General features: G+C 47.5%; 1 protein-coding gene across 1 annotated transcript; it reads left to right on the forward strand.

Annotated features, from left to right (window-relative positions):
* Positions 1–1,951: 1,951 nt before the first annotated feature.
* On the forward strand, positions 1,952–15,793 carry CCDC110 (coiled-coil domain containing 110). The gene is made up of 8 exons (XM_045587787.1): positions 1,952–2,054; positions 3,409–3,702; positions 9,067–9,122; positions 9,383–9,448; positions 11,076–11,180; positions 11,266–11,325; positions 11,998–14,107; positions 15,458–15,793. Exons 1-8 carry the CDS (start codon positions 1,952–1,954, stop codon positions 15,505–15,507), a joined length of 2,844 nt encoding a protein of 947 aa, XP_045443743.1. The 3' UTR covers positions 15,508–15,793.
* Positions 15,794–16,456: the final 663 nt, after the last annotated feature.

The raw sequence follows: 16,456 nt of genomic DNA on the forward strand, positions 1-16,456 counted from the left end.
TGGGAGGTGGTGGGGGAGAAAAAGGGGGTTGCTGGTCCCCTGGGCCCTGCCGGCAGTCCCTGGTTTGCCTCCTGGGCTGTTTTTCTCAGCAGAGTTGGGTCTAGGCCCGTGGTCAGCAAACTGCAGCTCACAAGCCACATTCGGCCCTGGGCAAACAGGGGAGGGGACTGAGGCTTGTAGCGAGCCCTTTTCTCAGGACTCTTTCATTCGCACTTCATCGAACCCTTTATAGCGGGCTACACGTGCTTTCCACTGGGCTTCCTGCGTCCAGCTCAGAGATGCTGTTCACCCTCCCCGCAGACGACCCAGCAGGCGGGGAAGTGCCCGGGGCGTGTGACAGTGTGGGGGGCAGTGGGGACACCTGGGGGGTTTGGTGCTTCTCCAACAGCTGCCACTGGCGTCCGCGTGTAGGAACCCCGCCTTCACCCTCTAGTCCCACGGTCGGCAAACGGCGGCTCGAGAGCCACATGCGGCTCGTTGGCCCCTTGCGTGTGGCTCTTCCACAAAAATGCCACAGCCTGGGCGAGTCTATGTTGAAGAAGTGGCACTAGAAGAAGTTTAAGTTTTAAAAAAAAATTGGCTTTCCAAAGAAACGTCCATCGTTGTCCTGTTGATGTTTGGCTCCGCGGACTCATGAGTTTGCCGACCACTGGCCTAGAGAAGTGGGCTCCCTGAATCTCTGGACCCACGGCTTTTTATTTGCTGGGAAACACATTGGCCCTTTAGGGACACAAACAGGTAAGTTTGATGAACAGGAAAAGAGGTGCTCCAGCTGCTCTGCATTTTCACCTCCTCTAGTCCACCATAACGGTGCTGCCGGCTCCCACGCCTCCCCAGGCTGGATGATGGGGTCAGGGGAGACTCCCTCAGCTGTTCAGCAGCAGGTACTCACATGCAGATTTTCAGCCCTGCTGAAGCCCCAAGGTCCACCGGCCTCCTGCACCATCAGCAGGTGCGATCACCCCTCATGGCTTCTCCACCTCTCCCTGCTCCTGAGGGGCAATCGGGATGGCAGCCACCTCTTGCACCCACTGCGGGGGAACAGCCCTAATTACGGTGGAATGGCATTACTTAACAGCCCTGCTTGCACCTGCTGCTGCTGGCGACAGCCCCAATCACTCCACAACATCAGCAGGTGTGAGCAGGGCTGGTGCAGTCAGCACATGGTGGTGGGACCAGGGCTGCTGGCAGACAAGGGACCAGGGGCTGCAGTGGGAGAGGCTGAGCAGGGGCACAGAGGATGGACCGAGACCCACCCCGGTGCCTTACGGCAGCCTCACGGCCCACAGTTCCTTTGAAGGTGCATGAATTCGTGCACTGGGCCCCTAGTAAATACATAAAGGATAAGGAAGTCAACTTTCTCACTGTTGGTAAATTACAAACATAGAAATGGAGAAAATGAGAAAGACCACTGTGATGTTAAACCAGGCATATTGTGAACACATGGGACTCAATATAGATGATAGATAGACAGACATAGAAACAATAAATAATACAGGTGTGTGTGTGTGTGTGTGTGTGTGTGTGTGTGTGAATGTAAATACACGTGCACACAGACATTGCCTAGCTCTGTCCACTGAGATGGCCGGAAGCAGCGATGCCTGGGTAGCCACGTGCATGCTTAGCACTCACATCCTGGCTGTTGAACACCATTCTCCTCTCCAAGAGGCAAAGGCTCCTTGGAGAAATGGCTGGCTCCCAGGCTGGGCAGGCAGAGGACAGGCGGAGCCTGGGAGATCCAGTCCGTGAAGAACAGGGAGTGGGACTCCGGAAATGAGGGGGGGGGGGGGTGTCAGAAGCACACAGAAGCCAGCTAGAGAGACTCCCAAGGGTCCAGTGAGGGACACGGAAACAGCATGGACACCAGGTTCACTACCAATGAGGACCCGCTCCCGCCCCCTGAATGAAAAGGAGATGCCGAGGCCACGGGACCCGAGTGAAGAGACGTGACATGACAGCCGCATGTACACAAGATGCTGGACAAGACCCTTTACTGTTACAAAGGGTGTCATCTGGAGAGCAGGTGGAATCTGCGTGGGGTCTGATGACAGAGGGTAAGCATGCATCAATGCTAATTTCCAAATTGCAAATGCTCTATTTGGCCCACATTGACAGGTGTCCTTGTAAGAGAGGCATCCATGGGCCTGACTGGTTTGGCTCAGTAGATAGAGCTAGACCGTCTGCCTGCAGACTCAAGGGCCCCAGGTTAAATTCCGGAAAAGGGCATGTACTGGGTTGTAGGCACATCCCTAGTAGGGGGCATGCAGGAGGCAGCTGATCGATGTTTGGCTCTCATTGATGTTTTTAACTCTCTCTCCCACTCCCTCTGTGTAAAAAATCAATTAAAAACATATATTTTTTAAAGAGATAGATCCATGTAGTCGGGAGTATTGAGACATTGTGTAGGGCGGGTATTTTGGGTCTACATTTCCCCTTCAAAATCCATAATGGATGTTGTTGCAAAATTAATATCTCCTCATGTAAAGCGTTTGCTTGAAGAACACCATGTTCTGAGTAGGACAAAGCGGATGGTGGGCCCTCAGTTGACCACACCCGCCTCCAAGGCCAGTGCCTCAGCGATGGCCACAGCTTTAACGTGTCTATTGTGATGCTTCGCTATTTTAAGTTCATCGTTGGAAACAGGTATCTTCTCTTGACCTCAGCACACGAAAACCCTTTACAATGCTGGTCTGGGGCCGCTCAAACCGCCACAGCTGGAGCTGCTCTGCTGAAAGGGTGGAAATTAGAGGAACAACACAACGTAGAGCAAACAAACAATGAAACCGAGATCAGAGAAAAGGCAAAAGCCCCAAGTGTCTGCCTGTCTCCACACAGTCCCTTTTCTCAGCTTTGGACCAGCAAGTCCTGGGCCCGCAGGAAGACAAGCCGCCCTAGGGAGCCGGCCCCCCGGTTGGGGGCACAGCAAAGGGGACCTTCTCACCTGCAGTGTCCCCGGTGCACCTGAGGGTGCAGGGTGCGGAGTGGGGGGCTTTCCGGGCCCAGGATCCCGGACCCCGGACCCCGGACCCCAGACCCCAGCGCGCGCCTTCTCCCTCCCCCCACCCCCACCCGTGCTTGCGCCCACGTGCGCCTGTGGCGACCCAACCATCCCGTTACCAGGCAACGGGCTGCCCCGGCGGGAAGCCACTGAGCGGAATGCAGGGGAGCAGGCAGTTGGGAAGAAAAGAGAGCTTGAGCAGCAGCAATGAGCCCGGGTGAGAGCCTGGGCGGGATCAGTCCCTAGAGGGGAGCTGTGGACAGTGGATGGAGGGGTGGGGGTGTGGTGGAGGGGGCCGCCTCCCTGGGCCTGGTCCCTTCATCCCCATCCCATCCAGACCATCCGGTCTTCTCGACTAGCCTCACACTCCATCCCTCCCTCACCCTTCTCGCACCCCCGGCTCACCCCAGAACAGCGCTACCTCCATCCCTGCCTCCATCCCTCCAGCCTCCCAGCCGCCTGGTCCAGCAGCCGCCCCTGCGTGGCCCCAGCGCGCCCTCTGGTGGCCGCTCAGGGCATCGGCGCCCCGAGCCCCCGCGCCCGCCCCGCCTCCCTGCTCCCACCGCCCCCAAAAGCGACGTCTGGTTCTTCTGTTACAGAAAAGCTTCCTCAGGAAAGGGATGAAGTTGACTGCGTCCTCCTTTCGGCGTCCAAGATCCTAAACTCCTCTGAGGGGGCGAAGGAAGGCGGAGGCCGTGAGACAGGTAAACCCCCGGGGGATCACAGCCCCCGGGGCAGGGCCAGGGCGTGGTGGACCTGTCCGCCTTTGGACTGCAGGTGCCTGGTCCCTGGCTCACATCCACCGGCGCAATGCTGTGTCCCCAGCACATGCGTGCTCCCAGGAACTAGCATGCGGCACAGATTAAGAGCAGCTAACACAGCGCATCCCTCTGAGCCAGATGCTGTTCAGAGCATTTATTTTTTTTTAATATATTTTATTGATTTTTCACAGAGAAGAAGGGAGAGAGACAGAGAGCCAGAAACACCAATGAGAGAGAAACATCGACTAGCTGCCTCCTGCACACCCCCCACCGGGGATGTGCCCACAACCAAGGCACATGCCCCTGACAGGAATCGAACTTGGGACCTTTCAGTCTGCAGACCGACGCTCTATCCACTGAGCCAAACCGGTTTCAGCTGTTCAGAGCATTTCAATGCATCCACTCATTGATCTCACAACAGCCCTATGAAGTAGGCACTCCCATCGTCCCCACATTAGGAGTGAGGAAACTGAGGCAGGGGAGGTCCACACACCCCCACGGTCACACAGGTAGCAAGGAACAGAGCCCAGTGTCCAGTGGGGCCGGCCCAGATCCAGGCCTTGAACACCACACTGTATTCTCCTGGTTCTCTCAACACCAACCAGGAGCTGTGGATTTTTTTAAATATAATTTAATTTTATTTTATTTTTTGAGACGCCGGAAAGACATATCCTTTTTCCAAAAGCAATGCTTCTTATAGTAAATATTTATGGGCGAATGGTGAGGGTATTCTGGGGGAGGGTGTTTGAAATGACCACAGAGCTCCATGGACAAGCTCCAGCTAAGGGTGCCGAGGGCGTGTGTGGACAGCCAGCCCGCAGGGCAGCCGGAACATTGGAGTCCCTTGCCGAGGCTGCAGGCCTCTCGGAGGGCCTGGGGGTCAGCGTGACGGCCAGGGAGGAAGCAGAGCACCCTGGTGGAAGCCGCTATCTGGCTGATGGGCCAGGCTCAGACCCCCAGGGGCACATAACTGCATGTGGAATGTGGGTAACCCAGGCACAGAGGTGTTGAGAGAAGGGGTGACCCTGAGAGCTGAGACCAGCACGGGATCCCCCACCCAAGACTTCCTGTGTGCCCTGAGTGTGGCCTAATCTCCCGCAAGCTTCAGAGTAAATCCCCAGACCTTCACTTAACCCCCTCAACGCCATTCCACCGCAATTATCTTGTTTTTTCACTTCTGCCACTTCCAGAAGAGAATTTACTGCTAGCGAATTTACATCTAAGGTGGTGTGAACCTCAGTCCGGGGCTGGGCCCTGAGCCTCTCGGTGGTCTGCACCCCAACCCCCATACTGTGCCTGCCGCAGGGACCCAAATGGCCTTCAGATTGTGTTCGCCCTCCTGTGCTTCTGCGCTACTTTCTCTTCCGATTCCAGAATTCCAGAACTCTCTGTGGCTTTTTTTTAAGAATTTCTTCCCTTTGGAAATAAACAGGGGCCATAAGAAACTCCTGAAAAGAACAAAAACTTATTTGAATAGCTTTAAAGAAAAAAAAGAAAAATCCGCCCCTCTGCCTGCTCTGTGCTGTCACCGAGTCCCCAGAGCATTGCTGGGAAAACTTCACTCTGAGTCACACCACGCAGCTCAGTGCTGTTGGGGAAGCTTATTTATCTCCCAGAAAATGCTTTTCCAAACCCTCTCCAAGATGACTATTCCCTCTCTGTGTGTCCGCGTCTCTCGCCACGCCCTCTCAACCAATCACAGGGTCTCACAGTGCAGGGAAAAAACAGAAGCAGGCAGACCCAAACTCCTTCACTTCGGCTTTCAAATCTGCCAGCTACCTAGCTGGGCACCCCTACCCTCTGCCTTCCCGTTGCAATCAGAGGTCACGGCCTGCGAGTCCTCTCTCTGCTGCAGTTCTCACTCTGCTTCCACAGTCAGCCTCCCTCTTCTCCGAATCTCCTCCCCTCCCTGTCTCCTATGGGGCTCCAGCAGCCAGCAGGCCCACTAGATGCTCCCAGGCTTGAAAAATCCTCCTTGAGGGGAGAGATCATCACATCTCTCCCCTCACGGACCCTGTCCCATTAGGCTCCTATCCGCTTCCAAAGTAAAACCCCGTGCTGGACAGACCTTCAGTCCGCTCCCTTCTCAAGACACTTCCTTTGGGCCCTGTGCCCGTCACTGCACAGAAGCTGCCCTCGGCCCAACCAGCGTGGCTCAGTGGTTGAGCATCGACCTATGAACCAGGAGGTCACAGTTCGATTCCCAGCCAGGGCATATGCCCGGGTCGCGGGCTCTGTCCCCAGTAGGCTGCGTGCATGAGGCAGTTGATCAAGGATTCTCTCTCATCATTGCTGTTTCTATCTCTCCCTCTCCCTTCCTCTCTCTGCAATCAATAAAAGCATATTTAAAAAAAAAAAAAAAGTATTTCCTGTGGAAACAGGATGTACCTCCCACCGGATTGCTAACAAGAGTCTCAGGGACCAACACAACAGCAGAGATCAGGTCCTCCACGAAGGCTCCACACGGATCCACATGGTCTCCCCTCCCCCAGGCACTCCCCAAATTATGAGGCCACAGAGAAGCGCAGAGGAAAGCACAGTGGCTCCAAAATGGTATCGCAGAGGGCTAGATCGACTGCAGGGCGATGTGAAATGAGAGAAGCTCCTAGCAGAGTTGCTCAGGGTGCCCGTGAGCCATCTGAAAAGAGCAGCGTGGGGTCTGCCAACACACCGTGGTCAGGAAAGAGGAGATGGAGGGAGGGGCCCTCGTTATAAGCGACATAAAATCTAGGCCAGTCTATAAACTCCATGTTCTTTCTCGACAAGCTTTTGTTTACTTAGCTAAGCCTTCAGATTTCTTTGGGCCCCACTGCTCTTACTTGGTTTTAGCAACAGAAGTCCTGCAGTCAGCCTTGAACTTGCGAGGCCTCCTAATGAGAGAAAGGGAGAAGAGGGAGGTGGCGGCTGCAGGTGCCGGAAGAAGATGGAATGGTGGGCAGTAAATCCATTAAGAACAAAGTTGGGCTGAAATTATTTGCAATAATAATATCCCAGCTGTGTGCTAAGCGGCTTTGCGGAAGTTATGGTTCCAGAACAAAATTAAACATCGTAAAACTTCACAGTGTGACAAACAACAGAACGAGCAAATATCAGAACAAGCGGGGAGCAGCTGTGGGAGGAAGTAGGATGCTCATTTTCTCATAACTGTGCTCTTGGCAGGGAGTAAGTCAACACCGAGTACAATAGAAATGCTTGTTATTAAAAAAAAAAAATTAAAATCCCAACCTCATAATCCTCTTCCTGATATATTTTCATTAGTTTAGAGTGATCTCAGAGGAAATAATCTCTCATGTGGTGAAAAAAGACCTGAATACTAACAATAATTTGTAGTTTTTATTCTATTAAACGTAAGTTTGATGCCATTTATTTCCCAGGAGCATGTGTAATATGACCCCACTGTTCTAAAATCATTCTGTTTTTGCCACATACATGCCTGGGGGGGGGGGCGGGGGGGGGGCTCGATAGGGTGGGTGAGTACTCATAGTTACTAACAACAGCCAGCTCTGGGTGGTGGGATTCTAGGATTTGCATTTTGATCTCTCCGAGTCCATCAGCAGAGGTTGTTTTAGGGTCTGAGGAACTTCAGGAAGCTTTGCCGCACTGGTCCAGACCTCCATCGAGTTCCTTTTCATCCAAGATCAACCTCTCAGGCTCCCATTTCTTCCCAGTCAGATGCAAAGCTGAGCATCTCCCCAATGGGCCTGCTTGCCGTGCCTGTCCCCCCTCCCCCCGCCCCCGACCCCACCCCATAAAGGTGGAATTCTTCAATTGGCTAAATGGCTCCAGCCTCTGGACCCCAGTTGCCCCCTCAGTGATGAGGGAGGGCCCGTGGGCAGGGAGGGGTCACACTTTGCTGCCAGCTTACGGAAGGTCGGGCAGTCCGGCAGACTGTCATGCCAAAGAAGACGTACTGACCTCTCTCACAACCTTCGCTTCGGGCCCTGGCCGGTTTGGCTCAGTGAAGAGAGCGTCGGCCTGCGGACTGAAGAGGCCCCGGTTCGATCCCAGTCAAGGGCTCGTACCTGGGTTGCAGGCTCCCTGGTCAGGGATATGCGGGAGGCAACCAATCAACGTGTCTCTCTCACATCGGTGTTTCCGTCTCTCCCTCTCCCTTCCGCTCTCTAAAAATCAATGGAAAAAATATATCCAGGTGAGGATTAAAAATAAATAAATAACAAAAGTAAATATTAAAAAAAAAAAAAAAGAAAAACCTTCACGTAGGGCAGAACTTGTCAGATTGGGGCAGTAGTCAGCAAACTGCGGCTCGCGAGCCACATACGGCTCTTTGGCCCCTTGACTATGGCTCTTCCACAAAATACAGTGCAATTGAAACTTCGTGGCCCATGCACAAAAGCCGGTTTTCGGCTCTCAAAAGAAATGTCAGTCGTTGTCCTGTTGATATTTGGCTCTGTGGATTAATGAGTGTGCCGACCACTGGCTTAGGGGCACATTTTCTCCTAGCTTTCCTTTCATTCAGGCCCTGCATTGTCTTTAAATTCTAAACATTTACAAAGTAAGGGAGTCGCCGGCCACTGGAGCCAAGGGGGCGTGTGTCGGGAAATGCATGTAGTCTCTCCCCTGACACAGCTCTGTAACCTCTTTTCTGGTGGGAACATGCGGATCTTTATGCACCTAAAAGCGTGGCAACACTCAGGCTCCGCTAACCCAACTTGCTTTCCATGATAAGGAGAAGGAATATTACATGGCTGTTTCGTGGATACTAAGGTTCATACAGTGGTTTGCCATGGGTCCCTCATAACATAAGGATTATTAGTATTTTTACCAAAAATATGTATATAGTGTATATCCCAGAAACAAACAAAAATAGTTGGCCCTAACCGGTTTGGCTCAGTGGATAGAGAGCATCGGCCAGTGAACTGAAAGATCCCAGGTTCGATTCCGGTCAAGGGCATGTACCTTGGTTGTGGGCACATCCCCAGTAAGAGGTGTGCAGGAGGCAGCATATTGATGTTTCTTTCTCATCGATGATTCTAACTCTCTGTCCCTCCCCCTTCCTCTCTAAAAAATCAATACAATACATTTTTTTTTAAATATCTGATTTTTTGGAAGTGTCAAGTTTGGTGTTACAAGTCAAACCACTTTTACAACCTCCACTAGAGACTTTAAGTGAAAACAGTTCTTTTTTAAACTTACTCTGTGACTGGCCTTGGGTTCTTCCTAATTGAACCTCAAATGCTCATTATCTCTTCGCCTCACCGTCCAGAACAAGAGACGGCTTCCCATGACAGTTGCCCAAAAACAAAACTTAGAAAAGAAACCACACGGTTGTTCCTTTTCTCTTTTTAGAATATGGCTGTGTAGCTGAATCAGAAAGTCAAGTCCAACCACAGTCAGCACTGAAGGTGAGTATGTTTTATTTTCTCCAAACATGTTTGTCAAAGGCTGATGGTTTTTATAAATAAATAATTCCTCAGTGCCCATGGGTTCTCCACAAGAATCTTCATGGGAGAGTTAGCAAGCATGGTGGAGAGGGTGCGTCACTGGCCTTCTGGGATCTCTCCTGCTGAATGGCATCTTGGGGGATAGTCACACAAAGTCACCACAATTCCAGCACAGGCCCACCTCCCTGAGACGCTCAGTCCCCTTGTTCCCTCTGTTACAGGCCCTTCAGCATCAGCTGGAGTCTTTCCAGGCTCTTCGCATGCAGACCCTGCAGAATGTCAGCATGGTACGTCCCCCTCCGTCTGCCCCCGGAAACATCCCAACAGAATTGATCGTCCACATTGATACCTGAGGACCCCGGGCCAACTGATCAGCTGACACAGAACGGAATATACCAGAGGCCACAACATTCCTAGGCTCAGCATTTGGGGGAAACTATATTCCGTTATATATACTCGGATATGAGACAAAAAGAAATAGCGCTCACTGGTTTGTTTGTTTGTTTGTTTGTTTGTTTGTTTAGACTGACTATATATAGTCTACAGACAGGGACTCTCATTATAAATGATACAAAATCTGCCTTAGCTGGTTTGGCTCAGTGGATTGAGCGTCAGCCTGTGGACGGAAGGGTCCTGGGTTTGATTCCGGTCAAGGGCACAGGCTGGTGTTGCAGGCTCCATCCCCAGTGGGAGGTGGGCAGCAGGCAGCCAGTCAATGATTCTCTGTCCTCATTGGTGTTTCTGTCTCTCTTCCTTCCTCTCTTAAGTCAATAAAAATATTTTTTTAATAATAATAACAGCCCTAACCGGTTTGGCTCAGTGGATAGAAGGTTGGCCTGAGGACTGAAGGGTCCCAAGTTCAATTCCCGTCAAGGGCATGCACCTTGGTTACAGGCACATCCCCAGTAGGGAGATCGATGTTTCTAACTCCTCTCTCTCTCCCTTCCTCTCTGTAAAAAATCAATAAAATATATATTTTTTTAAAATAATAATAAATGACACAAAATTTAACCCAAAATGACTAAGGGGGGAAGTGCACCAGCTGGGGTAACTGAAAACCTTAGGGATTTTCACTCGGGGAAGGCTGAAGTCACGTGACCAGGACTCAGCTCATGAAGGAGCTTATCATGCTCTATGTCTGCCTTGCACAGCAATGGATCCTCAGACTCCACGCAGTGATGGAGGGGCTGCTGGGCATCCCGCACCTTTCTCCCTCCAGACCCCAGGCAGACAGAGAGGGGACCACGCCTTTCCCTCTTCCCAGTTTCTACTGAGGTACCCCGGCCTGATTCTGATTGGCCCAGGTCCGGTCACAGGCGGGCCTGGAACCTATCACGTGCCAAGGAAGACAATGCCCCCACTGGTTAGCACTGAGTCACCTACCTACCGCCTGGAGCTTGAGGTGGGGTCAGTGTCACCAGCCCTGAATGGACTTGGCCCAGAAGGAGTGCAGGGTAGTGGGAAGAGGAGGCTTGGGTGTGAATATTGGGGCTGCAGAGCACAGCACTTATTCACTAAAGACTCAATATTCCTATACTGAAAGCAATTGCAGGGAAATGGGAAGAGAAGACAGAACTCCTGAGGGTGACAGACTAGATTCCATTCTGATGTCAGAGGTCAAAGGTCTCGGATGCGTTCAACAATGTAAAAGTCAAACATCTAAAACTATTTGAATATACTGCATATGATTTTATTTTTTTCCTAAGTTTAGTCTTTCTAATTTTATGATCTCATATTGAGGGGATCACTTTATTAAAGATATCTTTAATGATATAGATTACAATAAGTTAAGTTTAACTTATATTTTATGTGATGGGAAAGAATTTTTACATGTGGGAAATTAAGTTATCTGGACAATCATAAGTTTATAAACGTGAAGTCAAACTCTAACATTCTCAATTTATCTTTTTAAAGGTACAGTCTGAAATCAGTGAAATACTGAACAAAAGTATTATTGAAGTAGAAAACCCACAATTTAGCTCAGAAAAAAGTCTAGTATTCAACACACACCATGAAAAGGTATGTTATTCTGCACAAAAATCCTTCTATAGTTGGGTATTTCAAAAATGTTACCACAACCAGTTTATCTTCAACTTCTTCACAGGGCGACTGGATTGTCAGAGAGGAAAAGAAGGAAATTCCTGTCCTGAAAACCCTAAAAGGCGTGCGTTTACCCCCATACTTCTGCAACCTCCCATTTCCCTTAGGAGCGTGTGTGAAGGGCATTTAACTTAGTCCAGATGCCCAAAGATTCCCAAGCAAATGAAATGCCAGGCAGTTGTTATCGCCTATCTGTCCACTTTTGAGTTTCTCTACTTTAGGGTTGACCTAGACGCAGGGTGAATGCGCTAGGTCAGGTCCACATCACTGTCCCTGTGTCTATACTGATTAGCACTCACATTTTCAGGATACTCACAGCCCTAGAATCTTCTGGAACTAGGAATGCATAGCTGAGGGAGACAAATAGCCGAGAAGTGGAAATATCCATTTTTCTTTAAACTTCCATTTGGCCTGTTGCTTCTATCTTTCCCAGCCATCTGTGATGGTCTCTTGAGAGAGGTTAAATGTCTATTTCTGAAATTGAGGGGTTGGCCCATGTATCTCACCCCTGAAGGGTATACTCTCTAAGCAAATAGCAAAGACCAGAGTGACAGATCTCAACTGTTGTTAGATTTCCTGGAGGAAATGAATCACACTTGTTGGGCTTCTTTGCTGTCCATGTGATTAAGATGTCCGTTTGCTTGCAAAAACAAACCCTCCACAACATGTTGTCTTGGTATGTTGGACCATGTGGCAAATGACAACACATTTACAGCGTGCTTTTTATTGTTACTAGCCTACAGAGAATCAAGAAGAGATCCTCCCTGTGGAGAAAATTCATCATTTTGAGGACTCGAGGATGCTCCCTTCAAGGGAAGAGAAATTCAGTAGCGATAATGGCGACAGTCTCTCTCCACGTGTAAATATGCCACCCCCGATGCATTTCAAGGACATATTAGCTCTAAGAACTTCAATGGATAATTCAGCCTCCAACGCAATAATGAACACATCAGAAAATTCTGACATGTTGAAGAATTATAACATGTATAGCTTTCTAGCTGATGCACCTCAAAATGTTAGGCCTCAAGCTGACACGGTAATTCTGGGTAATTCCAAAGTTGCTGTGCCTTTCCCCCAGCAGGGATTTCGTGAGAATTTAGATGATATTTGCCATTCTATCAAGCAGATGAAGAAAGAGCTTCAAACGTCACACAACAGGGAACTGGCACTCACAAATGAACTGCAGACTTTGAAGATGGATACAGATGTTCAAAGTAATACTCCATATGACCTGTCCCCCATTCACAAAGACAAAAATAACTTTATTAAGAGCGAAAATATGGAAAGTAACTTGAATGAAGATATAAAATCAAAGCGAATTTTAGAATTGGAGGCATTAATAAGCAAATTACTCCCACTCAGGGAATCAGTGTCAAAATTCCATCTGAATTTTTGTAGAAAATGTAAAAAACTGTCTAGGAGTGAATCTCATAGGGGAAAGAGGAATGAGAAAAACAATAAAGAAATTCCTATCACTAACAAGAATACTGCAGATTTAAAATTCCATTCCAGACTCCCATGTACACCGTCATTCTTTGAATCAACAAAATGTGAAATGAACGATAGAGAAAGGCAACCACTTGTAGTAAAACGAGGACCAATCATATTTGAAAATGAGAAAACATCCAGAGTCAATTCCATGACTGAGCAGTGTGTTGCAAAAATTCAGTACTTACAGAATTACCTAAAGGAATCTCTGCAGATACAGAAAAAAGTAGCAGAGCTGGAGAATGAAAATCTAGCCCTTAAGACCAAAATAAAACCCCTGGTCTTTACCACACAATCTCTGATACAAAAAATTGAAATATATGAAAAGCAACTTAAGGATCTGGTTGAAGAAAAGAACACTATTCAGTCCCAATTAATTAAAACAGAAGAAGATGGCAAAGAACGTATTAAAGAATTGAAAAAAGTAATTAGTCAATATAATGTTCTCCAAGGACAAAATAAAACCCTAGAGGAAAAAAATAGTCAACTTTCTTTGGAGAAACAACAAATGACAGAAACATTAGATAAACTGAAAAGTAAAGAGCAGAAAACTCAAAATGATATGGCCATGGTCAATAATGAATATAATCGAATGAGCATAGAAATGGAATCAATGAAAACAAATATTCTGTTGATACAAGATGAAAGGGAAATGTTAGAGAAGAAAACCTACCAGCTCCTAACGGAAAAAAGCTCGCTTGAAAATGAACTGAAAGAAAACCAGCTAGAGATAGTGCAGCTGAAAGAGAGAGAGAGATTGGCAAAATCTGAGCAAGAGGCACTGCTTCAAATCATAGAAACGGTCAATAATGAAAAAGTTAGTCTTGCGACCACATTACAAGAATCTGCTGCTGCCAGGCAAATGATGGAAAGAGAAATTGAGAACATGCAAACATACCACTCTACTACCGAAGAGAATTTCCAGAATGAAATAAAAAGTGCAAAGTCAGAAGCAAGTATTTATAAGAACAGTTTATCCGAAATGGGCAACGAATGTGAGAGGTTATCAAAAATGGTCATGGAATTTAAAACAGATAACCAGATTCTAAAAGAAGAGCTAAAAAAACACAGTCAAGAAAATATAAAATTTGAAAGCAGCATCAGTCGGCTTGCAGAAGACAAAGTACTTTTAGAAAACTATGTGAGGAGTATTGAGAATGAGCGGGACACCTTGGAGTTTGAGATGCGGAACCTTCAGAGAGAATACTTAACTCTAACTCAAAAAATCTGCGGTCAGCATGGTGACCTATCAAAAATGGGTTACCTGTCAAGAAGAGAGAAATTCCATTTTGATAACTGTGATACTTACACAGACTCCGCTGGTCCCAGGAATAGGCCTGTAGCTCCTGAATTGAAAGGTATGTATATTGTGGTGGATTCGTATGAAGTCAGATTCCTTTAGCCTACTGGGCACTAGTCAGAGGACAGTAATAAGAAGGGGACTTTTTCACCTGGCCCATGTGGCTCAGTGGTTGAGCATCCTCCTATCTAATAAAAGAGTAATATGCAAATTGACCGTCACTCCAACACATAAGATAGCTACCCCCATATGGATACAAGATGGCCAGTGGGGAGGGAAGTTGGAAGAACCAGGCCTGCAGGGGAGGGCAGTTAGGGGTGCCCAGGCTGGCAGAGGAGGGAAGTTGGGGGCAATCAGGCTGGCAGGGAGTGGTTAGGGGATGATCAAGCTGGTAGGCAGAAGCAGTTAGGGGCAATCAGGAAGGCAGGCAGGCGAGCAGTTGGAAGCCAGCAGTCCTGGATTAAATGGGCAGTCAGACATTCCTTGAGGGGTCCCAGATTGGAGAGGGTGCAGGCTGGGCTAAAGGACACCACCCTCCTCAACCCCCAGTCACACACGAATTTCGTGCACTGGGCCTCTAGTTGAACTATAAAGCAGGTTCAGTATACTGTTCAGTTCCCTGTCGGGGCACATGCCTGGGTTGAGGGCTTGAGCCCAAGTGGGGGATGTGCAGGAGGCAGCCGATCAATGATTCTCTCTCATCATTGATGTTTCTCTCTTTCTCCCTTTCCCTTCCTCTCTGAAATCAATAAAAATATATTTTTAGCCAAAACCAGTTCAGCTCAGTAGATAGAGTATCAGCCTGCAGACTGAAGGGTCTCAGGTTCGATTCCGGTCAAGGGCATGTACCTTGGTTGTGGGCACATCCCCAGTAGGTGATGTGCAAGAGGCAGCTGATTGATGACTCTCTCTCTTCAATGTTTCTAACTCTCTATCTCTCTCCCTTCCTCTCTGTAAAAAAATCAATAACATACATATATATATGTTATTGATTTTATATATATATTTATTTATATATTTTTTATATATATATTTAAAAATAAAAAGGGAACTTTTTTTTTTTACATATTTTATTGATTTTCCCCCCTCCCTCCCTCCCTCGCATCCCCTCCCTCCCCAGAGTTTTATCTCCATTGGTTGTACTTATATGCATGGATACAAGTCAAGAAGGGAACTTTTAAGATGAATACAAATTAGTTTTGTAGGATTTGTATTCAATTTATTATATAGTAGAATTATTCAGAGGTTTTGCTCTTTTTTTATAAAATTCATGTTATTTTATTCATATTCTATGCATTGTCTACGCACAAAGCAACTTTGAGAGAGAGCAGGGGTTTTTTTTTATTTTTATTTTTTCTGAAGTATATGCAGCACTCCCACCTTAAAACAAATTCTTCTTTCTTCCCAGGAATTCCAAGTAAACTGTATCAATTGCTTCCATCCAAGAGATGTAAATAAATTTATAAAATCAATGTTTCAACATCCTTTGTGCAAGAACTTTTTGTCTACAAAATAATTTTAATTTGCTGTTATATATAACTACATTTACTCTGTAATTTATTACAGTAGACTAGTTTTTAATTAGAAATTGGAATTTTATATATGTTATACATTACATGTTATATATTATACATTGTATATTATATACTACATATTACATATATATTTCAGAACTGTAAACAGTATGAGGTGTCACCCAACTTGTAGCCTCACAGTTCCATGAGATCTAGTGGAATTCATGAGACACCTGCGTCAGAGCTAAAGGACATTTTGGTTTTTTGTTTGTTTGTTTTTTGTTTTGTTTTTTGTATTTTATTGATTTTTTTTACAGAGAGGAAGAAAGAGGGATAGAGAGTTAGAAATATTGATGAGAGAGAATCATCGATCAGCTGCTTCTTGCACACCCCTTACTGGGGATGTGGTCGCAACCAAGGTACATGCCCTTGACTGGAATCGAACCTGGGACCTTTCAGTCTGCAGGCCGACGCTCTATCCACTGAGCCAAACCGGTCTTGGCTAAAGGACATTTTGTTACAACAGCAGCAGTAGCTAGAATATTAGCTTTTTTTTTTTTGCACTGGTTCTCCAAGGCCCAATTCCTATAAACAGCATGAAAAGGACCACAGTCAGTTCTATTGCAAGAGAGAGCTCTGAGGTTAGGGAACCCAGATATATATAATATGAAGTGTCCCCTTAGGAGTTCAACCAGGAGACCGGGAGTTTGATCTCTCACTATGACACGCACTGACCACCAGGGGGTGGTAGAAAGAAGGCAGGCTCCCTGCCAGGCCTAGGGACCCTATTCCATGCATGAATTTCGTGCACTGGGCCTCTAGTATTGTATAAGTGCAGTCATCATGCCTGTCCTTTGCTCTAAACATTACATACAGGTCAGTTAGCATATCTG

Source organism: Pipistrellus kuhlii, unplaced genomic scaffold (assembly GCF_014108245.1).
Source record: "Pipistrellus kuhlii isolate mPipKuh1 unplaced genomic scaffold, mPipKuh1.p scaffold_m20_p_3, whole genome shotgun sequence".
Lineage (NCBI taxonomy): Eukaryota > Metazoa > Chordata > Mammalia > Chiroptera > Vespertilionidae > Pipistrellus > Pipistrellus kuhlii.